Source organism: Anguilla rostrata, chromosome 3 (genome assembly GCF_018555375.3).
Source record: "Anguilla rostrata isolate EN2019 chromosome 3, ASM1855537v3, whole genome shotgun sequence".
NCBI classification, from domain to species: Eukaryota; Metazoa; Chordata; class Actinopteri; order Anguilliformes; family Anguillidae; genus Anguilla; species Anguilla rostrata.
In genome coordinates this window covers 63,438,381-63,465,702 of record NC_057935.1, presented here as the reverse complement: position 1 = coordinate 63,465,702, position 27,322 = coordinate 63,438,381, and the positions used below count along the sequence as shown (strand labels likewise).

Genomic DNA, 27,322 nt, shown 5'->3' with positions numbered 1-27,322 from the left:
CTTCAAAATCTATTCTGCATATCTATTCTGTAATCCCCAATTCGATTTGGCTAGTTCTACAATATGACGAGCCAAACGAACCAAAGGTAAAGTTTTACATCCGCTCTTTCTGTTTGTAGTTGGCTATAGAACTCGCTTGCAGGCGCTGTAGGAATGCTAGCTCTGAATAAATCACTCGCAAACAAATAAAATTGAGCCCGTAAAGCCATTTTATTCTATATGTCTACAATAACCTCCAATTTTAAATAGCTAGCTCAGAGTTTCAACGTGCGCATTTTAACAAACATTGCATTTGATTGCGATATAGCCTACTTCATCAGCCGCTATTTCACACGATTTTCTTGATAATAAAATAGCTGATTGCTTGCGAACGCCGAATGTGCCCACATTTGTCACGTTTCATGCAGTGGTAATGTGAAATGGAGACTGAAACGCGCCCGCGAGTGCTGCTGGACTACAAAGACTATCAGACCAACCAGCTAACATTATTCAGTACTGAAAAGACGCCTTTCTACCGACTGCCGTGTTACAGCCGACAGCAGACACCTCGCCTGAGTCGCCTCCTCCGAACATAGCCTATATTTGTGCACAGGTGGAGGAGGCCAGGGCCAGCTCGGTTTCTTTTTATTCAGGGATACCCAGGCCTATTCCTGGAGAGCTACAGTCATGGAGGTTTTTATTTCAACCCTAATTTGGCACATCTTTCTGCTCATCAGCAGCTCAGCGAGATCTCTAGCCGTCGAATCAAGTGTGCTTTGTTAGGGTTGAGTGAAAACAGGATGGCATATCTCCAGGAACAGGCACCCTGCTCTTATTTTCCACACCTTAGCATATCATTTATATGCTAAGATTATAGCGTTGTGGATACTGATATTTTGTGTTGTTTAATATGTTGCTTAAAATTATTTATCACGACGACGCTTTTCAGTCGGCTAAGCCTGTACCAGATAACCCAAGAACTACTATGGCTGTCACCATATACTGTAGGCTACAAAAACAATGTGAGACTCGGGCGTTAATAAATAGCCTATGAAAATCAATGACCAGCCTTCCACAGAACTTGACAAAATAAAGCCAGAGAAGGAGAAAATATAGTCACGCATGGAATGTGCTTTGCATTGTAGCGTTGCAAGAGCGTTGAAACGCAAATTGAAAATGTACAGACTGGAATTAAGGCTACACGTTTGAGGTTCCTCCTGACCATGTAAGAAAGAAAACCTAAAAGGACGACACACCACATGCTAGCTGCATCAGATACAGGCCTAGGTCTGTGTAAAAAAAATTGCCTTGGTTATCGTTTGTAAAATTAGCACAGAAATAAATGAACAAATTCTTAAATCCATATTATTCCTTGGATTTCCACTGGATACTTTCAGCACGGGCTTTCATGGCAGCCCCGTGAATACACATTAGGTCTATACTCGCAGCAGATGGCTCCCTCTTTAGGTTAAGTTTCTGAAGGACCCGTAAGGAATTTCGAAAAACTGGAAGTTTCGCAAGGCTGCAGGAGAATTTCAAAAGATTATGCAAGACCCTCAAATGCTCTTAATGTTAAATATCTGGGTTTGGGAAAGTCGCGTAACTGGTCTGGATTACAACGGGCTGTGCCTGCATTTCGAAAAGGTAGAGCGTGTAACGTTCTATTAACTGACTTAATTGTCGGCTAGTGTGAGCCTAGACACCTGTTATCAAAGAGGGAGAGCAGTCGAGAACGTTAAACTCCTACGGCAACTTAAATGCCAAGGCATTGGGACAGTATATACTCCAGCACATTGGATTTGAAATAAAACAATATATATCAAGTTGAAGTGCACACTGTTAGCTTAAATTTGAGGGGATTTACAACCACATCGAGTGATCTGTGTAGGAATTGCAGCATTTTTTTATAGGCTACATAGCCCCCCTGTTTAGGGGAGCAATAGAACAGGCCGCTTTTTGACCCTGAAATACTCATTTGTTGCTTTAGCAGTGTGTTTGAGGTCATTGTCCTGCCCAAGCAAGTTATAACACTACCTCCACCATGTTTCACAGATGAGGGGGAATGCTTTGGATCATGAGAAGTTCTTCTCTTTCTCCACATTTTCCTCTTTCCATCACTTTTGTACATGTTAGCAGTCATTTCATGTGTCCATAAGACTGTTCCAGAACTCTACAGTTTTTTACGTTAGCAAATTCTTACCTGGCCGCTCTGTTCTCTAGGTTTACCAGTGTTTTTTTTGTCTTGTAGTGAACCACTGGAAGTTATGCTGGTGTAGTCTTCTCTTTATGGTAGTCTTTATGGTACTCATCTCTGCGTACAACCCGGAGAGTGTTATTGTTCTGTTTAACAGTTGAAATGGGGGTTCTCTTCACAATTGTAAAGGGATTTCCCTTCACAATTGAAAGTATTCTTCAGTCATCCAATACAGTCATCTTCTGTGATCTATGAGGTCATTTGCTATTTCTGAGCACACCAGTGCATTCTTGCTTCCCAACAATGTACCGAACTGTTGATGTTGACACACAGAATGTGTTGGCTATGTCTCTGATTGATTTATTCTAATTATTCAGCCTCATGATGGCCTGCATTAGTAGCATTGACACTTATTTGGTCCTCATGTTGAGACAACATCAACAGACTCCATACATGCAACAGAATAGTCCCTTAACCAGAAGACTCACCCACAAGCTCCAAAATGTAGTGATTCTTACTTTTGAATTTCAATAGTTTCTGTAGCAAGCTAAAAACTCAACTACTTACAGTACTGCCAACAGTTGTTTTTGGTTGGATGGCCATGGACCATAGTGGTTTGTGTGATATTTGTGGTGCTTTCAATGCCCCTTTTGCATTAAGTCATCATTAGTTTTCCCTTCATCAAGGGTTTTCTTTAAGAGCTTATCTGAACGACCTCACCACAGTAAGTTTTAAAGCAATATTTAATTATTGGGTATATATCTTCACACAAACTTTGGGCTTAGGGTTTACACCCCAGAATGTTTAATACCTGTGATTGTTATAGAATATAGATTACATTTATAGACTACACATATAGACTACATTTTCAGTAGCATGTAGACATGTAGACACCCCTTCCTATTAGTGGTTTTGGCTATTTTAGCCACATCCATTTCTAACAGGTGCATAAAATCAAGCATACAGCCATTCAATTTCCATTTACGAACACTGGCAGTAGAATTGGTCATACTGAAGAGCTCAGTAACTTTCAATGTGACACTGTCATAGGATGCCACCATTCCAACAAGTTAGTTTGTCAAATTTCTGCCCTGCTAGAGCTGCCCCATTCATCTGTAAGTGCTGTTCTTATGAAGTGGAATCGTATAATAACAACAACAGCTCAACTGCAAGGCGGTAGGCCACACAAGCTCACAGAACGAGACCGTTGCTGAACCGTGTAGCGCATAAAAATTTGTGTCCTTGGTTGCAACAGTCACTACAGAGTCCCAAACCACCTCTGGAAACAATGTCAGCACAAGAACTGTTCGTCAAGTGCTTCATGAAATGGGTTTCCATAGCCAAGCAGTCTCTCAAGCCTAAGATCACCATGCACAGGGCAGAGCATCGGCTGGAGTGGTGTAAAGCACACCGCCATTAGATTGTGGAGCAGTGGAACGCATTCTCTGGAGTGATGAATCACGCTTCACTATCTGGCACTCTGACGGACGAATCTGGGTTTGGCAAATATGGCAAAGGAATTAGGCATAGATGTGCAGGTCCAAGTAAACATATTGTGGCAAGAAGGTTATTACCAGTGAGAAATTTCAAAGAAGCTTATGATTTCCAGGTTCAGTGTTCAGTACACACTCAGAAGGATTCAGCTGATGGGCAGTAATATTAACAGGAGAAGACTAGGAACATGAAGAGGTAGAAGACAAATATCTTGTGCTGTCTAGCAAGAGAAACCATCATGAAACTGCACTACAACTAAAGGAAGAATTTGAGTTAACTAGAGAGAAACCAGTTCCCCAGACTACAGTGAAACCGCAACTACGATCTGCTGGTCTAAAAGGATGTGCATCTGCAAAAAAAAAGCCCTTGCTATGTGCTGTTAACAAGAAGAAAAGACTCCAGTGGGTCAAGCATCATCAACACTGGATCAAAAAGATTGGGAAGAGGCAGATGCACAATTTTTTAGACCAGCAGATCATAGTTGCTGTTTTACTGGTTTCTCTCAAGCTGCACTGAGTTCTTCCTGTAGTTATGGTGCAATTTTACAATGGTTTATTTTGCTTGACACCACAAGATATTTGTCTACTTCCCCTTGATCTTCTTGGTCTCAGTTCATCTAGATTTGCTAATCACCTCAATTGTAATATATTGTTGGCAATAATCATAACCTTTCTTTCCAAAATACAAAATGCCAAGCAGATGGTTGTGCACCATTCAGAATATAATTGTGAATGCCTCTTTAAATCAGTTCTTTATTGTGGAATGAATTTGATTTCAGGCAACAGACAGGATGCAGAACTGCAATCTGAATTTGAATAAAAAGAAGTAGAATTAAAATTCATATAGATACACTACAAGTATGTGGATGCCTGACACCCAACATCTCATTCAAAATTTTAAGCATTAATATGGAGTTGATCCACCCTTTGCTCCAATAACAACCTCCACTCTTCTGGGAAGTCTTTGAACTAGATATTGGGGTATTGCTGCAGGGATTTGCTTCTATTCAGCCAGAGCATTAGTGAGGTCGAACACTGATTGGGCGATTAGGCCTGGCTGGCAGTTGGGTTTCCAGTTGATCCCAAAGGTGTTGGATGAAGTTGAGGTCACGGCTCTCTGCAGGCCAGTCAAGTGCTTCCATACTGATCTGGACAAAACCATTTCTATATGAACCTCGCTGTGTGCCCAGGGGGCACTGTCATGCTGAAACAGGAAAGGGCCTTCTCCAAACTGTTGCCACAAAGTTGGAAGCACAGAATCGTCTAGAATGTCATTGCTTTAAAATTTGCCTTCACTGGAACTAAGGGGCCTAGCCCAAACCATGAAAAACAGCCCCAGACCAAGGGGTGTCCAGATACTTCTGGTCATTTATAGTACTTTATGTAGAGCTTTTTACAGTATGGCTTTATATCTTAATATGATTTGTACATTATTCATGTTATTATACAGACAGCATATTAAATGTTGCTAAAACATTAATTTCATCAGTGTTTTTATTGTGACTACTAAGATTATGTTCATTCTGATGAAAAAAATACATACCATGCCAGAGGAATTCAATGTTTTCAGTGTGTAAATAAGCAATGTCTTAACTGTCTGTGAAAATTAAATAGGAAATGAATGGAATTTTGGCTTTAAATAGAAAATAAATTTATTTGCAGTACAGTAGGTCCAGAACTTGATAGTCTAAAACAGCATTAATTTAGTTAATTAAGTAGGTACTAAGGTTGAAATAAATTACTAAATAAAATTACTCATGATTCCAAACAAGGGAATAGATGGGAATCATTTCAATAAATTAATGAAGTTTTTGTATTTGTGGTAAATTATATTTAAGATGAACTTCTCTTGTTTTGTCAAGAATAGAATTGTAATTGAAATGTAATTCAAATTCATGAATTTAATGGGAGCAAACTGTAAAATTATGAATTTTGCACAGTCCTGGCCTGTACATGTGTCAGCTATTCTTGTGTTTGTAATTGATTGGTAATAATGTTTTAGGCTAAACAATGTCAAAGATCACAAGGTAATTTCTTTCAAATAGCAATATGAAATAACATGCCTAGCCTGGAATTGACTCAAATCACTTAGAAGTGCTCGAGCAGAGCATTTCACAAATTAAGGCACTTGAAGCCGTGCCAGCAGACCAATAGTCCCAACATTGCGGTGCGCATGCTTAGACTGGGCTACAGGACACATTTTCATGTGGACCAATGCCACATCACATGTTTACCAAACATCTGTAGCATCTGGGGAAGACCTCTAGAAGAGTAGTCTGAGTGCATAAAGACAGCATAGATCCCGTTAGGAGAGGGAATCCAAGGCTGTCCATCTAATGCGAAGCCGTCCAACAGTCACTAGGCCACTACATGCTGACAGTTGAATCAATAATTGTATTTTGTAATTATAGGTATATTCCCGTTCGATGTTTCACGTTTAGAAGTTTTAAAGATTAGTTAAAGGAAAAGGTAAAAAAAAAAAAACAGAAATTAAGTATTCGCTCATTCGTTTTCGCCATCGACATACATGCAACCTGCATGTATTCACCTGTAAATAAGACATTGCCCGGCTTTAGGACCCAGTGCGCGATTCACTCTCCAGCTGCTGCGGTCGAAAAGTGGCAATGATGGAAGATCGCGAGGAGAAGCCCAAATTTCACCCTGGATTCATTTCTCTTTAAATCATATTCGAAACGCGAAAGCAAAAGTTTTACAACTTGCGTTCGTCTCCCGGTATCTTGGTCAGAACCTCAAAACGTAAATCCGCATGTTAACAGTTTGCGACGTAAGGTAAGACGGCGCGATACCATGCCATTACTAATAACAAAGGCGCTGCTGGCGAGCGAGAGGTATTAAAGGGGCATTTCGCAACGCAATGGAGGGCGGCAGTAAAACTCTTTCAACTTTACGCTAGCTTTAATGTACTATATCTAATACATTACAGTTATTAGACTTGTAGGTTAGACAATAACAAGTATCCAGTTGTGTGTCGGTTACTTGATCATTTACGAACCTACTCAAGAGTCAAGATCAGCGTGAGCGATTTCTGGAATTTAATCCCATTTCAGTCCATTAGGCTAACTATGCTATTTTCACGAGTTTAGAATGAATGGAAATTGCAGTACACACCTACAGAAGCCTATGCTGAAGGTTACACGTGCAAACTGTGGTGCTGTATCCAAGTTTTTCGTATTTTTGTCATATTGTCATATTTTGACATTGTGAGTTTCACCCTGGTAACCTGTCAGTGCGTATGCAGAGGCTAGTCTAGTTATGTATGTTTACCCTAATTATAGAGGTAGCCTACCTGTGTCACAAAATATGCTTACATAATTGGGGGTTGTAGCCTATGCTGTCTGCTTATTGCCTGATCCCTCGTTTGACAATATGAAACATTCGATTTATTTAATTTTTCTCCAGTGGGTTTTCTTTTCACCGGTGGGGTGACAACTATGGGCTAATGACAGGCTACGGTATTTTACTTATCCCAAAACAGTTCATCCTACTTTAATGACCTTCTGCAGTTCGACAGGCCTAACAAGTCCGAGACCACTGTCCTGAGTGAAGTCAGGTGAATAAAAGTAGCCTACCCTAACTTACAAAGTATTAGCCTACAGCGCACCCGGTCAGAATAAGTTAGGCTACACTGCAAAACTGAATCCGATCATAGGCCCAAAATACTTTTTTTTTTTTCTAGCGAGCTGAGGTGTTGTCAAAACATATACGGTATGTAGGCTATCCCGTTCAAATATTCTGAAATGGTGCTATTTCAGAATAGCCGAATGTCGAAGCCTATTCTTATTTTTTACTAATGAATACGCTACAAAAGCCTGACTGTTATCACTGGAACTGTTTTTTGCGGAGTCCCATCGTTGTCGATTTCTGGAAAAGCTCTGCGCTGGCCGGTCGTTACAAGGATCGCTTGCCGAGCTCAGCCTGTCGTCTTGCGATCTCCTGGATTTCTCTTGATAGGCTATGTCTTGCTTTTTAGACAGCGCAGTCCTGCAACGTGTAGATCGCGGGCTGTCGCGCTCTGTTCATCTAGGTTACTCGTTTGAAAGCTATTGTTGTATTCTCGTATAGGCTATTTGCTCTGTTAAATGCGGACTGTTATTCTGCATCTGCTCTCGGTTCTAATGAATGTGAATAAATTAGAATGTAAGCTATGTCAATCTGACACGTTGGCTACTGTAAATAGTTCTATAGCCTACAACACGTAACCCACTGCTGTTAACCAGAACCATTCTAGTTTCTTTCACTCTTTCCCTCTTATACAGTAGGTGAAAGACACTGTTATTTCGTAGCCTACGTTTAAAAGCAGTCTGCCGCTGTATCGGCGACACCGTCCACGGGTTGCCTCCCTGCGCTGTAGCCTATTCGAGAGTAGGCTATAATGAAGAAATAGGTCATCGTTTGAGTTTTGTTTATTTTCATGACCGCGTTTCCCTTTACCTGTCACATTAAGAGTGGAAATGAATTTGTTGCAGACTAGCCTACAGCGCAGACCCATAAGAGCCACTGTATAGGCTATAACTAGACTGGACAATATCTGCATATTAATTATCTGCATAATCATTCATTTTAAATATCATTTTATGTTGTTACATTTCAAAGCATAGATATAGGCCTATTTATAGCAGTGCAATGTAAATGGGAACATTTAAAAAAAAATTTTTTTTTTACATCTGCCACGGAATATGTGAGGAGCTGCTTGTCTGATGGGTTCAATAAGAGTCTATGACTTTTATTTCTGAAGGCAAGACAAAGCTTTTCCGGGCCTTCGTAAAGCTTCGACAGACTGATGTCGCTACCTGGCTTGACCTTGCAGAAGACGCGTTTTCAACACCTCACATTCAGTCTCTTGAATCTGCTTTGCCTCCACTTCGCGAGGGGTTACTTCAACAGCACCGAGCGAAGGTGCATGCTAGCCTACAGCATTCACGTGTTATCCGCGTCTAGTCTTGCTGTTTACGATTAGCATCGCGGAGGACTGTCTGTTATAATTAAGGGTTTGTAAATAATGCAACCGACGGAGGCACTATGTCGATGGAGCTGACTCTACACTGAACCACATTATGGCGCGAGGGACAGTTACTTTTGTTCTTAGTGCTATAGCTCTGGGGTTTCTGATTTACAGGTGACTAGCTTACAATTCTCTGTCGTTAACTTGGTGGCTGTTAATGATCATGCCAAATTGATTTCTACCAAAAGCCTATATGCAGAATTCCTGGTCTAAAATAAAACATTACAGAGTGATTAGTCTATCTTTGTTTATTACGTGTAGCCTATGCAGGCTGGTAAACTCGAGGTGATATAGAAAAACAGGAATTCATTTTAGTGTAGGTCCAATGAAAGAGGACCCAGTTAGGCCCTATAGTATCAACCGTTTTCTCACTAATGAGTTTTGAAGTAATACGAATCCAGAATTGTGGGTGAACATTGAGAAAGCTGCCTTAAAAATTTTTTTTTAAAAATCTGCCATTGGAAACCTAGACAGATTAAAGGTTACATATATGGTATTACGTACCATATATTTAAGTCATTTTTATAGAACACCCCTTTAAATTGGTTTGGTTATTAGGTGTATGAACATCATACACTCACTAACAGGACTCACAGTAAAATATTAAGTGTTAAATTAACTTTTACAGTGTACACATAGTGCTTGTTCGACTCTTAAAAACTCATATAAACTGTTAAGAGTTGAATTAACATTGGACATTTTATTGTTATGCAGTGAGGTCAGAGTTTAGATGTTGTTGGTGGATGACAGCATAATTTTACATGCCTGTGCATTTGTATCTCAGCTCCAATATAAAAGTACGTATCTTCATAGGCTTCTGCTCATGTATAATTGGAGAAAGATATATTACTGTGAGACCTGGCTTATATGGTTAATAAATGAGCATATAGGAATATGCAGTTTTGTTGGAATCCTGTGAACATCACATACACACACCAATTAACTAAAAAGAAGTGTGACAGTAAGAAGGCTGGTTAAAGCAATTTTGACCGTCCATTTGTGAATGTGAAATATAGCAACAAAAGATGTTTGTATGATACTTAATAGTCTTCAGTATTTACTAAATCAGAGGCCACTTTCATAGTTTCCAAGGAAAAAATAGTTTTTTCCTACATGATGTATCAAGTTAAATCTATGTCAGTTCTAGCTATGACTGCATTGAATGTGGAGATACCATGAGTGTTGCCATAAGCAGTGCATTTCATCTGCTTTGGTTATGGGTTTCTTTATATGAATAAAGAAACACTGTACCAGTGGCCCAAACCATCAACCGAGCTTGCTTTTCACAGTGTGTTTAAGGACACAAATATAGTTTTCCGGTAATTCCGATGTCATCCTTTCCTCCCATGAAGGACGGCAGCAACAGCTGAGGGTAGTTGCAGTTTAGAGACGGTATACATTGCTTTTAGGTTTTGGTGGTCCGGGATGGCCCGATGGAGCTTACCCTGGATGCCTACCCTAGCAGGGATTCCACCTGGAGATAGAACAGATTTAACATCGAAAGGTTGAGTTTGAGTTGGCTGGAGCTCTTCACTGAGGTTTGCTGTTCACAAGAGCTCATGAATTGAAACTGTCCATGTATGTGCCAAGATTTCTGGATCTACAGAATCAAATTGTCATACATGTGAAACATGTCTTTTGGACAGTGGCCTATGTGTTGTGTGTGCCTACTGTGCTATCACAATCACTCTTTAATAGCAGAGGTAATTTAAATAATGCATACATATTCATATAGTGTCAAGAAATGGGTAATGAGAGATTATGATTATGGTGGTTTAGAATGGGGCTTGAGGGGGGAGCAGTGGGTGGATGGAAAGGGGCTTGTAGGTTTTAATAGCAGCAGTCTGAATTCTTCTGTGTGATGGCAGGTTTGTTTTTGCTGAAGACCTCGGAGGGGAGCAAATGAGGCCATTTTTTAGTGGACTTTGGGCTTTCCCCATGTCTTTTTATTTGGACATAAGTTCACTCTTGCTGAGTGTAAAATGGAACCAATCAGAGGTGGAAGAGAAGTTAAAATAGATGGGCTGGACGAGGAGAGAGAGAGTAGATTGAGTGTATATGTGAGTGTAAGACAGCACAGTCATCAAGGAAACTGAAAGAAGTCAAGATGAGAGAGGTAAAGAGGCCAGGCAAAAAGGAAGTGAGCTGGTTTTGGAGTTGCTGTGGATTGAAGCAGTATTAACAGGGCAAGGGGGAAACGTGGGGGGAGGTGGTAGAGGGAGATAATGCAGGGGTCAGAGTTTATTACAGCTTGCTGTCCAGGGAATGGATGTCTGCAAAGCAAATAAAATATAAATGTAATTGGAGCTGCATGATAAAAAAATAATCAGGTTATGGATTTTTTTTTTCGCTACACGAAAACTCACAAAATTAATGACGTAATTTAACACAAAATGACATCTGCCTTTGAAGCTAGTGCATCCGTTTCAGGTCAGAGAAAATTATGGGATGAAAACGCAGAGTCAAATCAGCTTGCTTTGTGCACAAATACAACACGCATTTGTGCATGCGCTTGTGCTGATTAATCGTTATATATATGCGTGTATAAGATTGTGACAAAGGCCTGTATTGGTTATATAGTTCGGTGTGTGTCAACGCATTCGGTGTGCTTCCTCATGGTATACGGATACCATGGTCCAAGCGGACATCGTAAAATTAAAAGGAAGTTATTGTGAATGGGAAGCACGTGTCTCCCTTTCACTTATGTATACGTATTTTAAATACCATTTAAATCCAGCACTTATCAGCGCTGATTATGCCAGTGCGGGTCTCTTTTAAACATCTTTCCACACCCGCAAGGGTCTCTGCTCCTCGTGTTAATTTCGCTGCAATGTGAGAACTACATAGCCACCTTTTCAAGCTCATTTCTTTCCCCACTTCGGTAAGACTTTAATGCTTTTACCACTGTACCTCGCAGGACACGCGTCTGTTGTTGTAGCCTATTAATTGTATGGCGCTTTCTCGCATATAAATGATATAACAAACAATGCCTTTATTATTGCATTTCCTATTTTCACTTTGCTACTTAAGCTTTTTCAGTTTAGCGCACCGTTGCGATCCCCTTTCGCCTTGAGCGGCTGGGGCCGGCAGTGCATGCTGGTAGCTGCAGTCCGTACTCCTCCCTTATTTATATTTCCATTGTGGGGATATAGGCAGCAGAATACTACAAGCCCCATAGAAATAGTTCCTCATCTGCCTCTCTCCCATCAGAGAGATACGGTACGGACTGTCTTGACGAAACCCCCCGGACTTTCAGAACCGAAAACGATCGAGATTAGTGAACTGCAACGGACTTGGACCGAAAGACACGGAATTCACTTGTACATTGATGCATTCTTTCAATTTGTCCACTATACAAACGGGTTTGTGATCCTTTATATATTTTGACATGGCTATCGGGTCGGGTCTGATAATTATTTTGGGAATTATTTAGTAACGTTATGGGAGTCGAATAAAACGGTTCTGATCTGTCTAATCTTATCTTTGAACCTAGACGCGGTTCGACAAGGGCCACGAAAGGCGATCAGAGATAGGCTACCTAGACTATTTTATACCTTTCCCAACAGTGTCAAGCAATGTGTATTCAGTCTGATAGGATAGACTTTGCTGCGCAGCTATATCGCCTGTGTTATTTTGAACACGTTCTGGACGGAGAGTGTTAGCAAACATTGTCCTTCCTTCGCATCATGTACTGGCTACCGTTAGCCAGTTAGCCCACAATCTAGCAATAAGTTGGATTAAGTGTCTTAAAGATTTTATCTGTTTGAATACTTTTTTCCAGGAATTTCGTGAGAAGTGCAATTTGTTCTTACTAGTGGTGAGTTAATTTGCTTCTACAAATAGCCAAGGCTGCAATTGCGAACACATAGTATGAAATGTTTAAAACGCCGTTTGTGCTTTGCTATACAACCTCGTGGTCTTTAACCAGATAACTTTGGGGGAATATAGACCTATATAATTGGAGTTTGAAATTATTTGTGGCATAGACTAACTGTCCACGATGTCAGCCTCGACGTGTTTTTTTGTAGCCTAGTGGGTATACTGTTGTCGTACTACGCGTTTGACCTCGCAAAGACACAACATTGACAGCTGTCTAGTTTTAAACGTTATAGGTTATGCATAGACTTCCATCCATCTGAAAATATTAAATAATATATCCCTCTTGAAATAATCATTCGCATTGTCTTCCATTCCAAACATTGCGAATCACCTGAGAATCGGTTGCCGTTCTTTCATATTGTGATGAACAAACTAAGACGAGCAGGTGATTTTTATACCCCACTTGAGATTAAGGTTATATGAAGAAATAACCTTACCATAAGAACTCAAAACTATCAAGAATATATGGGCAAATTAACAGAACCGTCTGCAGTCGACAACATTTTCAGCATCATAGACTACTTGCCACTCGCATGCGTCTCGTGCCTTAATGTTGGTTCTAGGCTTCGCAGCCGACGATAGACGGGATCTCGCTCGTAGCCTACTTACCGAGGGGGAATGCTTGATTTTTTTGCTGTATTGTTTCATAATGTGTAACATCACCAGGTAGATTTAAAATGAACACACACTTTTGTCCGTTGCTCTGTGGTTTACCTAATCCTTTTGCGTACAGTCGCATCAAACCGAAGAATTAGCTATAGCATCGTATTGGAAAGCTGTCTCTTCCAGGCGAGACGACGGATATGCAGCTGAAAATCATATTAATGGCAGCATAACGTTGGAACAAATATTAAATTATGTATTCATTGTCTTTTTCCCAATAATTTGTTGACAGTCTTGTTTGTGTAGTGAACCAGGTCATATTTTGAAATGTTGGTTTGGATGACACCATAGAGCGAGTTGCGGAGCTGTTAGTTTCTCTTGGGCTTGACATTGTCTAGATAAGTATGAATATAAATAATTGTACTCATCTTGTGATGTCAACGAAAATGCTAGTTTAGTGATTGAGTTATTGTATTTCTTGAACAACGTTATGCTCATCCTGACTATTGAAGATATTCAAGAGAAGGGCAGAAATGCTCTTTTGGGATTTTAAAACGTTACAGAATAGGTCTGCATGCAGCCTATTCGTTTTGAACTTTTATTATTTACGCATGGACGACGTATGTAACGTTTAATCAGGTCCGGCGTCGTAGCTTGATGCCTGCTTTTTATATAGAAACAGCGCGAGACATGTCATATTTGTAGCGAATGTAAAGGACGACCTTGCATTTTTTGCATTATGCGATCGCTTTGAGGTTGTAGTGCCAACCAGACGTTTCATTTTAACTCGGATTTTTGTGCAGAAACCTGAACTGAGATCCATCACACATGCGATTTACATGGATGATGACTGCGGAGATATTGTTTGTGAAAGAAGTTGAAGTCAGAAGTTGTGCCGAATGAAACAAATCTCAAGTAAAATGTTGGATTCCCCTTTGGAATTCAGTGGGCTCACATGGGAGGCTGTTACTGTTAGGGGAAGGGGGGTTGTTACCACAGCGTGCAACATTATGCCCATGACCAATGTAGGGAAGAAAGCATCACTCTCTTGACCAAATTAACACCCCCCCCCCCCAACCGCCTGCCATGGCCTCAGCCCCACTTCTCTACGGCAGAATAATTGGGTGAGGGCTGTCTGTATCCACCTGTGCAGCATTAACCATGAATAATGAGAGGTCATAGAGAGATCATTGATACATGACTTGTTTTGTCTGAGGTGGTAGGAGTAATGGGACATGCTAAGGGTTAAGAGTGGCAAACAACAATGCTGTATTTCTTCTTTCCTGTTTTCTCCTTGTCATTGTGACTGCTGACTTGAAAGTGTTTTATCTTTGCTTGCTCTTGTTCATCCCATTCTAGCTACCCATTAACTAAACCCTTGAACTCACACTGAAAAGTTCTGTCAATTTTAAGTTTCAAACTAAAATAATGTAACCCTTGATTATTTGCCGAATTATTTTTTGTTCTGCAACTGTATACTGTTGGTTGTGTGAAATACAAAGCCTAATTCATAAGAATTCATTTGTTATCTTGATGCCAACTGTGCAAAATTTGCGCTTTTTAATGAGGTCCTGCCTTTCTAGGAGAAAAACTTTAAAACGTTATTTGAATTGAGACATTTCAAGGGAGGAAGCTTCTCTTACACACAGGAAGTTTCCTTGCAACCCCACACCCTGAACATTTACCCTAATTGTTAAGAAAGAGACAAATCCAAGCACCTCATATTATGACAAGTGTTCTAAAACTATGCAGTTATTCTCACAGTAGTCCAGTGTAGTGCTATGGGTGTTCTGGTCATGGATACTGTTGGCTTTTCATTGGTGTTAAGACAATAAAGGACAGAATATAAGGATAGATGTACATTAATGATAATGATAAATATATGGCAATGTATTGTAACAGGTATTTATTGCTGGTGGTGTGGTCCCTTATTTCTCCACCAGCAATGGAATGAATATTCCATTAAGGGGAATATTCATATTTAGATGTATTCAAACCAGATTATGGGTTAATTCAGTAGGAAAAATTGTACACAATCCAGTTAACATCAGTGCCTGTGGATGGTGAGGTTTGTCTAAAAGGATTCAGTAATCTAACTACAACTTTATTTTTAATTGGCTTCATTACCAAACATTGCTCAGAATTCACCCTAGATGTGTGGTACTGGGTGAGGGTAGCTATTGTATGGTTGTGTTTCTCGATAGCAGCACTTTACCTGGTAGATTTGGTTCTGTACAGTTTAATACAAAATAGAGGTTTTGTATTAAAGGTCCTCGCACATAAAAACTGTTGCAGTTTAGGTTTCCACCTGGAAAACTGAGCAGTTCAATTAAGACTAGGTCGATAGGCTCTGGTACCTGTGTTTCAGCAGAGGTGTGTTTTTGAAGCTCACAGATTGATTGAGGATATTGCAGCAGTGGGAAGCGCCTACGAATAGTGATTCTAAATATGCGGGCAAAGAAAATACATGGCCGCAACAAGATATTCTTTCACCACTATAGTGTAGTTACACGTACGCTCATTTTTATTTATTTTTTTGTTCTTTCTGTGTTCAGCAGTGCAGCTCCGTGTACAGAAGAAGCATTCGCCAATACAGGCCTGAGATCAGCGACTCCTAAGGAATGTTGTGTTAACAGCACTCTTATGCAGGTAACATGTTCTTCCTTGAGCACAGTAGAGATTTATAGTACTTACAAATAAAGCACTTACTTTTCATTTAGTTATCTTAGGTCCACATAAGAGCAGAGTGAAAGATTATTTGAGGGAAATTCCTCCACTAATAGGTGTCCCAGGAAAGGCGTTCTGATGGGTAGGCCTGTGTGCTATCAGTGTTTGTCCCACATGTAGTCTTAAAGGCCAGTCGCTCTATGCCTGATTATTTTGACTTCACTGAGGTTCTGGATTTTGTTTGTATGTGGGGAAGAGCCGATTGAGCTTTGAGGTGGAGAGGGAGTGTAGATGGTGTGAGACTCATGGAGACTGGTGTGATCACTGAATGTGGGCTTTGTAACCCCGTCGTTATCCAGGTGGATCCTACTTCGATGAATGTAGGGGATGGAAGCCCAGTGATCAAAGAGACTGGTGCTCCGAACAGGGCATCTGTGAGCATGGTGGGGAACCCACCCCAGACACTGCCCCCAGAACTCAGGGGAGATGGGCCTCTCAGCCAGCAAACCACCATAGCAACGGCAATGGACTGCAAAGCTTCAGATTTTTCTTCAGAAGACAGTGGTCTGAATCCCCGTCCTGAAGTTCCCTCTTGTCCCCAGCATGAAGGTGCCCTATTGATAGGCCCCGCCCCTGTGAACGTTGCATCGTTGCGCAAGACCGTAGAGGTGCCCAAGCCTGCTGTGGATGGCTCTCCAAGTTTTCCCACACAGCAATGGACGTGTAGCAAAAAACCACCCCCGAACTCAAGTCATGGTGGCGTGACCCCAAGCAAGAGGACAAACTCGCAGGCCCAGTCTGTCATCAGCCTTCCGGCGGGTTTCCAGTGCTCTTCGCTTTTCAAACCAGGCCAGCCAGTCGCCTTCCTTCCATCCACTACCTTCAGCCCCCCGCTGTGCAAGATCACCCTGCCCCCTGGCTTGGGCCAGATTGCGGCTCTGAGGGAGACCGCAGGCAGCCAGCTTCATGTAGAGTGCCGGCCACAGACTTCAAGCTCTGGCGTTGCCCCAAACCTCCAGACCTACCCTTACCACTTCTCTGTGGCCAAAGCCCCTGCACCCGAAGCCCGGCCGCCTTCAACAGCAGCACATAAAAACAAGCATGGGCCTGTCTCTGGCAGCAAGAATTCCAATGCGGGAGCAGAACACAGCTCACCCCTGCATTCCGTGGCCTCGCCCATCACTGCTCGGCCACTGAAGCAGTTGACGTCGGGCCTTGCTCCTCCACCCCCTGTTTCAGTGTCTCCCCCCACCCCTCCAGCCATTGTCTCCACACACAGTAGGCTACTGAACCACTTGGAGAAGAGCCCGTCTCACCAAGGTATGGGCAAGGCACCCGCAGTGTGCTCAAGACTCAAGGCTCAATGTGCTGTTGTGCACGGACATACAGTTACTGAAGTGAGGGATGTGCCCCTTGACTTGTCGTCAAAATCAAAACGTCCTAAAGCCACGAAGGAACCTCAAGACGCCTCCTCAGCCGCAGAGTGCCACCTTTCAGAGGATGGTAAGGGAGGTGATCCCATCCCTCCAAAGAGGGCTGTGCCTGCTACTTTTGGGCTTGGAGGTCCTCTCTCCATCTTCCCAGAAACCCTGAGAAATGGCGCCCCTCCAAAGCAAGCCTCACGACTCCCGAATCATCAGGCCCACAAACCATCGACGCCCTGGGCTAAAGGTTCGAACAGCTCCACTAGCAACTTAGCTGGCACCTATGTGGGTGTGGCCAGCCCCATATTAGCCTCCACATTGCGCAGCAAGGATGGGAAAGGTGCATTTGTGGAAGATCTCCAGAGCACTGCTAAACAGGTGACTATTTCTATTATTGACCAAGGGGAGCAGCAGGTCTCTAGAGCTATGAAGGGACCATCTGTAGTGAAGGACGCCCAGCACACCCTTGGATCCAAGTATTCCGACAATGCCTGTGTACCCAGAACACAGGTTGGTACACCTACTACACCTAAAGATAGCATCACTACAGTTTTGTCCATCTCTCCTGGCTCGAATCCTCACTGTAAGCTCAGTGGTGGGAAAAGAATGGTTACACTTTCTCCCACCATTGACAATCCTGCACGGAACCAGCCAGTTCCTCTTCCCCACCAAGGGTCTACAGTCAAGCAGAAGATGATCCAGGTGACTCCCAAGTTACGGGTGACTGTGGGTTGCAAAGGCCCTCTGTTTCAGAGCAGTCACCCAAGCCCATCCAAGATGGCTGAGAAAAAGTGGGGGAAAACAAAGTCTCCTCTCTCAAATCTTGAGTCCATAGTGAAGCAGAAGGCACTGGAGACATCTGCGCTTGGTGATGAAGGGTGTTGTAATGCAGCCTCAGCCGGCCTGAGAAAGCCTGAGGTAGCGAACATGAATTTCAGACCCCAGGATACTCCGTCCAGTGGATTCCCACCATTCAGGCCTGTGAAGAGAAGAGAGGGAAAAGTCAAGACCGATTCCACAGAGGGAATGCCTGCTAAGAACTCCGGCAAACAAGAAAATGGGAGCATCGCTGAGCCCAGAGAGAAGAGCACTGAGAAACGCATTGAGGAAAACGGAGGAAGTGAAGAACGCTCTGGTAGCTCAAAACTTGTTGCCCAAGCTCAACTACTGGGTGGTAGTGGTCAAGTTGACAAAAACGGCGTCAAAACAAAATTGCGAAGGGATGAGGAGAAGCCGGTGCCTGAGACCCTCTCTCCTTGTGTGAAACTGGAGGGAATGGCTTTATCCATCCTCAAGGGTCCAAATCCAGATGTGGCTGAACAGGGGAAAGAATTGACTGCAACCAGAGAGACACCCCCTTCCAAAGGTGGAGTCACTGTTAACAAATACAAGAAAGTCAGTCAGAGTAAGGCTGACAAATCATCTGTGGTGTCCTCAAAAAAGATGGTGAGGAGCTTAAAGAGATCACGCGAAAAGGAGGACAGCACTTCAGAGTGGCCTCATCGCCGAAAAGTAAGACTTATTTTCTTTTTTTTTTGTGTACTGCATGTCATCTGCTGGTGCTGGCCAGTTTCTTGTCAGTTTTCATCTCAACAAACATACAAGATACAAAAACACTTGAATACAGCGGCTAGTAAGGCTAATAATTGTATCCATATTGAGAATTTTAAGAAACCATTTTCTTTCCAACCATTCAGAAACAGCAGTATTGACTTGAGTATTGAACGGGTGTTTATGGAATGATTTCTCATCACCAGTTTGCATGTTCTTTTATATGTTTATGTAATTGTCACATAAAGCATGCAGTTCTTTCCCAGCTAAAATTGCCCTTTGAAGGGGTTGTTTGGTGGCTCATCCTGTTAACGCACTGTTCTAGTGCATGAGTGGGCCCCACATTCTGGTTTAGAATCTGGACTGTACCAGTGCTCGCTGTGGTCGACTGTGGAGATGCACAGTTGGTCCTAGTGTTGCCCCGGGATGGGATAGTTTCAGTTGGACAGGTTGGTATAGTGATTCCTCCTGGTCAGTCTGGTGCCTGCAGGTTTGCCTATTAAGCTGTACATGAGGTGTCTTCCTCTGAATCATGTCTGTGATTCGGAGGAGAGTACATGCTTGTCTGTACTCTGTTAAATCAATAGTAACTCGCAGCAATGAGCATCGATAAATGCACTTAGGCATTCAAAACTGGGCAGAAAGGAAAGGAGGCTTAGAATTAGTTCTATATTCAAAAAATAGTCATTTGAGTATAGGGAAAGTTTTTATTACACTGTGTCAATAAAGTTTTGCGATTAAAAAATTATACTGTGTCAATAAAGTTTTGTGATGAAAAGACTTTGTAGTGTTTTGTGACCTGTGTTGTTAGCTCAGTTTTATTATGCATCGTTGCAGAAGAAACAAGGGGCACCTGTGCTGAAGTCTGGCCAGCTGGACGTGGCTACATCCCCACCGACCGAGGAGCGGGAGAAGACGGGCAGTGAATGGAGCAACCTCACTGATGTCACACGGCCGCCTCACATCAAAGCAGGTAATAAACGTGTCTTCAGGTGTGAAATCCTGGGGCTTTTGGTTAGACTCCCACCTTGGACAATTAGCGCTCACTCAGTACAACAGTCATGAAACCAAGTCAGTTCTGTTCTGAAATCATTAATGGGAATGATTGGGTTGGGTACGAGTCCTGACTGTCCTGGTACATTTGTTCCTTCCTACAGGTAATGAGGGCAGGTCTGCGGTGGACGCTCCGGCTTTGCAAGGCAGCCCCGGCTGGTTGAATAAGGAGGCGGGGCCCGTGGCAAGCTGCCCACCCAGGCAGAAGAGGGGGCGGCGGCCCGCGGAAAAGAATCTGCCCCCTGCCGCCAAGGTCCCTCCTCCCGCCCCGCAAACCGGCGAAGTCCGGCGAAAGAGGGGCAGGCCACGCACCAACCCGCTGCCTGACCAAGGGTGCGTGGGGACGGCAAAACCCACGCCCGCTGTCGCTGAGGAAGACGCCTGCCCGAGGAAGAAGAGGAAGCGACGCAGGAACAGGAAGTACCAGAATGGGGAGTATATCATGGAGAGAGACAAGGCTGGAGAAGAGGAAGGGAGGTGTGTCGCGACACGACCAGCAACCCGGGCTGGGACAGGTACCCTGAATAATAATTGCTGGGGGGGGGGGGATTTCATGGGCATACTTCCATTTATAATCGTAAGATTTATGGGCAGCCATGCAGAATAATAGATAGAGACCTGGGCTCGTAAATCAGAGATTGCAGGTTCCATTCCCGGGTGGGGGCACTGCTGTTGTGGCCTTGAGTAAGGTACTTAACCTGAATTATGTCTGTATAAATTGATTGTATATCTTATTTTAAAGATATTTCTCTGGCGATGAGCATCTGCTAAATGTAAGCAGATGATTTGCGTGTCTCTCACATGCTGATGAAGGCATACCTGAAATGTCCATGTGTTTTTTTTTGTTTTTGTTTTTGTTTTTTTTTTTGGAATGAGCACTGATTGTCAGTTGGAGTTTTTGAGCACTTCTGTAAGTTGAGTATTTGTATAACCTTGAAAATAAAAATGATATTTTAACGGTTGGGCCACATTGAACGGATGCTGAACAAGCTGAACTGATGAAGCTTGGGACCGTACTCATAAAACGTGTAGGAGTAGGAATGCTCCTCTGGGCTCATTTAGCCTGCTGGCTCATAATGGACCAGGTTAGGATGTGGGCAGGGGAAACCTGATCCTTGATTAGCACTGCTTACTGAAGACTGGCTGGTTTCAGCATTGATGGTACACACATTCCCAGTGTGCAGTCTTGTGTTGATTGCATTACTCATCTCCGTAAGACATTCCCAAACATCATTTGCATGCCAGTAATCCATCTTCTCTTTTCTTGGCTTACTCCACATCAGCCAAGATAAAGTATCAGGCTTATTACTGTAACAGGTGTCTGGGTATATTTATTGAGTCAGTAACTGTGTGACTGTATGAGTTATTTAGTGTAATAATAAATATAATGAAGATTTTATTATTGTTTGTTTTGTAGATCAGAGGATTGGGTTGTATCCGCGACTCAGTGCCACGCTGACGTGTCGGGGTGCCAGCCCGGACAGGACCCCCAGGAGGCCCCTGCAGACCCGCTCCGGTTCGGCGCGTCACTCGGAACGTCCCGCCTCCCCCGAGCCCCAGGACAAACCCTCGGGGAAGAGGAAGTTCAAAAGCAAGCACCTGTGTGACACCGAGGAGAGGAAGGTAAGGGAGAGTCACAAAATGGCTCTTTTCTGGATGCCGGCGTTTCAGAGAGCATTCTGACGATCATCCTGACTCACCCGAATGTTTTGTGGGTGAGTAATCCGTTTAATCGGGAAAAAAACCACAAAAGCGTGCTTAGAGTGCCCTCGTGTGGCCTGTGGAATGAAGCGAGATATTTCTCTTCTCTGTGTGAGGAGCTCACTGACTGTGAACCTCTGTCCTTACAGTGACACCTCCAGCACGTGCTAATTCGTTTTTTTTTTTTTTTCTTTCATGTCAAAAAAAAAAAATTCTTAATTCCAGTTCAAGCCCAAACGCGGCAGCTCCGGAAAGCGCTCCGCCCCCCTGGTCTCCGATAGCGGCAGCTCTCCTGTGAAGAAGCCTCCTGACCTTCCCACCCCTCTCAGGGGACGTCCGTCTCCCTCCGCGGCCAGGAGAGGCGGCGTGGGGAGGGGCCGGACCCCGGAGTCTCCCCCCGGCCGTCCCGTCCCCCCGGAGGTCCGACGGCTCATCGTCAATAAGAACGCCGGCGAGACCCTGCTTCAGAGAGCCGCCAGATTGGGTTACCAGGTAACGCTCCGCCCCTCCGCCTGTGCACAGGGCTCCCCCCCCCGTCTCGCACCCTGCCGGGGGTGTGTTTACGGGCAGGTCTGCGGGTTGTCTGATCGTCTTGAGGCCGTTCATCCGCTCATTTGCAGGAGAACTTAATTGAACTCTGACTTCTCCACTCAGAGAGGGTTAGTCACTTGTATGTTGCCTGTAGTGTGGTGTTGACTTACACAGCCTTGATCTCCTGACCCCCCCCCCCTCCCCCCACAATCCTGTAGGAGGTGGTGCTGTACTGTTTGGAGAAGGATGAGCGGGAGGTGAATCGCCGTGACAACGCGGGCTACACGGCGCTCCACGAGGCCTGTGCCAGAGGCTGGACCCAGATCGTTCAGGTGCTGCTGGAGCACGGAGCCGACGTCAACTGCAGCGCACAGGACGGCACACGGTGAGCCTGGGGGGGGTGGTGGGGTGGTCGTGCAAGGATGAGAGCATTGCCTCTTCAATATTCAGGAGTATATACTTAAGGTGCAACAAATGGAACTCACTGACTGATGCTAATTGCTGGTGTTTACGCAGCCATACCTGCTTGATGCGGATGTTTGAAGAATATTACACAGACAGCGTAGAAGCTACCTTACTGTTAAGTGACACTTTTATTTGTCACATTAGGTCTCTAACAGGGTTTTTACACTTCAGGATTGCAGTGCAAATGGTTTTTGTGGTTTACTGTTAATTAGCTGCCAAGTTTGGCCTTGGAAACAAGGTGTGTGGGTTCTTTAGTTAGTGACTTAAATTAATTTAAGTGCTGAAACGAAGAGACACTGCAACCCCTCCAGGGTTTGTATTTGAGACCCCAGGAGTACATCAGCGGCAAGCAAATGTATTACTGCCTGACCGCTGACCTTTAACCCTTTATGAAGGCGATATGGACACCTGATGAATGCTTGCCATATTATTTGTTACCTGATAACGCATTGCTGTAAGTGCCTAACGTTTGAGGTCCCTGTGCAGGCCAATTCATGATGCGGTGGCGAGCGACAACCTGCCCGCGGTGTGGATGCTGCTGAATCGAGGGGCGGACCCTACGCTGGCCACCTACTCCGGACAGACCGCCGTCAAACTCGCTCAGAGCAGCAGCATGAAGACCTTCCTCAGCGGTAACCGTCTGGCTTCAGGCATCGCTTCAGAAGCCTGCGAGTGGCGGGCCTTCTGTTTGTGTACAAAGCTCCGAATCGCTCTCCAGTCTGGTGTCCGTTCTGTTTGAATTTGGCCAGTTGAAGCATTCGAGAATTGAAATTCAGTTCATTATTTGAAAATATCATCAGAGGCCATTTTGGGCATTTTCCAAGACATGCATTGGATAGCAATTAATTTTCAGAAACAACTGAATTTAAATTGAATCGACCCAAACTCTGATCTCTTCTTAAATGAGTTCCTGGGGCTGTTTGGAATGTCAGTGAATTTCAGGGTGAATCTGCCTTTTTTTGTTCCATTCCAGAATACTTTGCGGATTTGGAAGGGCGTAACGGGCAGGATCCCAGCATGCACTGGGAGTTCTACAGCAGTGCTGTGTTTGGTGAGAGGCAAATCCCACATCGTGTGTCATGTCACCTTAAAGATTAACATCGTTGTTTTTATTTACTTATTTATTTATTTATGCTCTAATAAGACTTTAATTATAGTTACAAGGTCAGGTGATAAAGCCGGTCTGCTTAATCCGTGTCCATTTTGAGGACAGTTTGCTATTGGGATACGGTTGTACCTAAACAAAGCATCCACTAGAGGGAGGGCTATACCTGTTGTAAGCAGATGTTTCGATCCTTTAGAGCAATGGCAGCCAACTCTGTTCCTGGAGATCTATCGTCGCGCATGTTTTCACTTCTACCCTAATTTGGAACGCCTGATTCTACGAATTAGCAGCTCAACGAGATCTCTAGCTGTTGAAAGAGGTGTGCTTTTTTTAGGGTTTGAGTGAAAACCTACAGGATGGTAGATTTCTCAGGAACATTGTTGGTTCCCCCTGTTTTAGAGTAGTGTGCGTTAGGGGGAAATTAACCATCGTGTTCACAGCGGAAAAATTATTTTCAGAAGCCGGACAGGAGGCATGCTGGGACTTCCTGCTCTCGTTCCCTGAGGTGGAGGAGGGGCGGAAGGAGGCGAGAGCAGAGGACGACTGCTTCCTGTTTGAGTTTTCCTCAGAGCCCCTGTTACCCTGTTACCACGTCCAGGTGTCACTGTCACAGGGGTGAGTGAGTTGCTAGTGACACGTTTGTATCTTCAACAGCTTGAATAGCTTGACTATCTTGGAAAAATATTGATAAGTAAACCAAGTCGAATACTGAAACTGAATTATGAGCTCATCTTCAGAGTTACTTCATGCCTAAAACGTGCTTCATTTAAAAGGATGCTGCATATGCCAAAGGACCCAAATGGCTGTGTAGTGTGAAAATGTAGCTGTAGTAAGCAGGGGTTGTTTTTAAGTCACAGCTGTTGTGCATCTGTTCCTTTGCCCTCTTGCAGCTTCTGCAATTGGTTCCTGCTGTCGGACGTCCTGAAGCGGCTCAAGATGTCCGCTCGGATATTCCGGGCGCGGTACCCTCACCTGGAAGTGGTGAGCATCTCGTGGGCGGAGCTGTGCAGGCAGGTGTCCATCAGTCAGGTGACGCCGGCCCCGGAGGACCCCCGGGCCGGGGAGGACGAGGACGCGGGCGGACAGGTGGAGCTGGTGCGTTGCGTGACGGAACTGCAGGAGCTGCTGGGCTCCTCTCTGCACTTCCTGGAGGCGGAGTCTTCGGACACGCCCGGGCCCCTGGGGTGCCAGCCTCCCACAGCCACCCTAATCTGCCCAAAAGCGGATTCCAGTTCCCAGTCCTCCAAGAGTAAGAAATCACACAAAAAGGAGGAAAGGTGAGAGATCGCCTGTCTGGTGTGCTGAGGTGCTGCCGTGGCAACAATGATGCACAGATACAGACAGTGTTTTTCACGTTAGCAGGGAGATGCAAACCTCTGGACGTGTACATTTCTGAATATTAGTTCAGGGTGGCATGTGTCACATGACACATCTTGGTCTCCTTGCAGTGAAGACTTAATGCTAGAGACTGACTGCTACGTTACCATCCTGTGGAGAAGAATTCGTGGTAGGGACAGTTGAACTTTCACGTTTCAATCCTGTAGGTATTTTTCAGTATCCAATAAATGTTTTAAAACCTTTTTTATATGCTTATATGTATATAGAATTATTATATATGTATATCTTGCCATCAGGGTTAACACATTTTGGACTGTAATGTATAATATTGTAATGTACTGTTGATATGACAAGGTTTTCGTGGGTGTTTGTTTTTGAGAAAAACCGAATGTTTTCAGAGATAATCCCAGTCTTTTATCTTGGTAAACTCTTATGTGCAGCTAAGAGGCTTAAGCTCAGCCAACTGGTCAGAGGGCCATTGGGCCAGATGGGTTCTCTGCTAACCAGTGAAATCCATGTTCAAGAACACCCCCCCCCGCCCCCCACCGTAGCCAACCACACGCCCCTCAGGTCACTGGGTCAGTATTTGCTCACAGACCACGTTCCTGTACAGTTTGAAGTTGTATGTGTTTTTGCCCAGTCTGTGATGGTATTAATTCCACTTTGGAAGAAGCATCTCAAAAAAAAAAAAAAAAAAAAGAGACAAAAGTGGTTCTTTCTGACTGATAACCAAAAAAGGGTTTTCTTTATAAATGAATGTTCTGCTTCCCACTGATCTCCTTCAGTGTCTGCATTTAAGTTATTGTAAGAAAGGCCACTCCTGCCCCTCCCCCAAATAGATGATATGCCTGTAGATCAATAAGCATTTATAGATTAGCGCAGATGTAGGGCTTGATCGCACTGTCTTAATGCAGTCAAGTTCTTCCTGTGATTCACCCCCCCTCATGTATAACGGTGGGAAACCCTTGCAAATGCTTGACGTTCTTTCAGTTCCCCAAGTACAGATGGGATGGGTTCCTCGCATGCTGGTGTGACATGGCTGCACCCTGCACCTTAGACTGGGAAGAACAAATGACCTTGTGTGAACCCTCCAATCACCTTGACCCGTCCTGGCGTAATGATTTTGGCCATGGCCGATGGAAGCCGATGTGTGTTTTATTTTTAAATGGTCAGTTGGTGTCCTTGCTTAATTTTATTATTATTATTATTATTATTATTATTATTATTATTATTATTATTATCTATTGGGCCCCTGAAAGCTTTTCATCCCCCTCCCTGCTTGTGGGTGGGTCTGATTACCACTACTAATAATAATAACAACAATAATAATAATTATAATTAACTTGTTCCTTATCCTGGCAAAAAAATGATTTAATAGGACTTTGAATGTTTGGTGCTTTATTTGAAGTGTGTGTATTATAACTGTTTTCCCCTCCTTGCATACAGTATTTTAATATGCAAAAGTACAGTTTTAATGTACTGGTGCTAAGCTATATTTTGTGTTGACAATCAGTGTTTTGTTTTAATCGCCGATGATATTTAAAATGAAGAAAAACAACATAGTAAATGATCATTTTAGTACCTCTTCCTGTGGTGGAGTTGTGAGGTGTACAGCTGTACCCCCAAGGAGGACTTTTGGACAATGTAGTGTTCATGAGACCTGTCGAAAATAGAAGGAATCCTTTTATTTGACCCTTATTTAAAAAAAATCAGAATAAAGCATGATTGTGAAGTCTGGTCTTCAGGTGTTCTGTAAAATGTATTGTATAAATTGCTTTGTTTAAAAAAATGTTTTGTCATTTTTTTCCAACATGTATCATACCGTACACAATACCTAATTCATTGGTAAATTACTGCTAAGTACTGCTGACCTGTAGCCCTGCAGCCTGGAGCTAAGCTGGGTAGGTTTGTTTTAGCAAAGTTTATCTACGATCTCTGGATGGGGCTTGATTTTTTTTTTCTCCTGAAGATAAGACGGGATTAAATGATGTGATCCTGGCCTAAAACCTGGGTTCTCCATCTTGGGGGAGCTAAAATGCTTAGCTGAAGTTTAGCAAAGGTAAGAAACTGATTTAATAATGGTTCAACTAATTTGGTCAACAATGCTGTAATCAGAAACATTTCAGTTACAGTTCAATTTAGAACCTGAACCTGAACCTGAACTGAGAATTGTTTACATCGGGGAAACAGAACAGGGCCCTACTAACTGTCTAAAAATGTGTCTATTTTAGGACCTTAGAATTATTGGGTTCTATATATTAAAATCAAAATGCTCCTTTGTGTCCTTTTGTTATGTTATTAAACTCCATAAAATTA

The 27,322-nt window shown here is 43.4% G+C and overlaps 1 protein-coding gene across 11 annotated transcripts; it reads left to right on the top strand.

The window, feature by feature from the left end:
* The first annotated feature begins 48 nt into the window (after positions 1-48).
* On the top strand, positions 49-27,322 carry bcorl1 (BCL6 corepressor-like 1). Of its 11 annotated transcripts, none has more exons than XM_064329300.1 (16): positions 11,300-11,570; positions 11,900-12,051; positions 12,471-12,506; positions 15,730-15,820; positions 16,198-18,774; positions 19,651-19,786; positions 19,971-20,381; positions 21,284-21,489; positions 21,793-22,059; positions 22,317-22,483; positions 23,050-23,195; positions 23,537-23,614; positions 24,127-24,283; positions 24,559-24,945; positions 25,117-25,175; positions 25,447-27,322. In XM_064329300.1, the coding sequence occupies exons 4-16, from the start codon at positions 15,815-15,817 to the stop codon at positions 25,779-25,781; spliced, it is 4,932 nt and encodes a 1,643-aa protein (XP_064185370.1). In that variant the 5' UTR covers positions 11,300-11,570; positions 11,900-12,051; positions 12,471-12,506; positions 15,730-15,814; the 3' UTR covers positions 25,782-27,322. The 11 variants fall into 11 exon arrangements, with proteins under 11 accessions (XP_064185363.1, XP_064185364.1, XP_064185362.1 ...); XM_064329297.1 differs by having other exon boundaries at positions 15,727-15,820; XM_064329298.1 differs by lacking the exon at positions 12,471-12,506.

Coding starts and splice junctions, on each gene's coding strand:
- bcorl1 (XM_064329293.1), top strand. CDS start 64: ATGACGAGCCAAACGAACCAAAG. Junction 21,490..21,792: donor GTGACACCGAGGAGAGGAAG/GTAAGGGAGAGT, acceptor TCTTAATTCCAG/TTCAAGCCCAAACGCGGCAG. Junction 23,196..23,536: donor CATGAAGACCTTCCTCAGCG/GTAACCGTCTGG, acceptor GTTCCATTCCAG/AATACTTTGCGGATTTGGAA.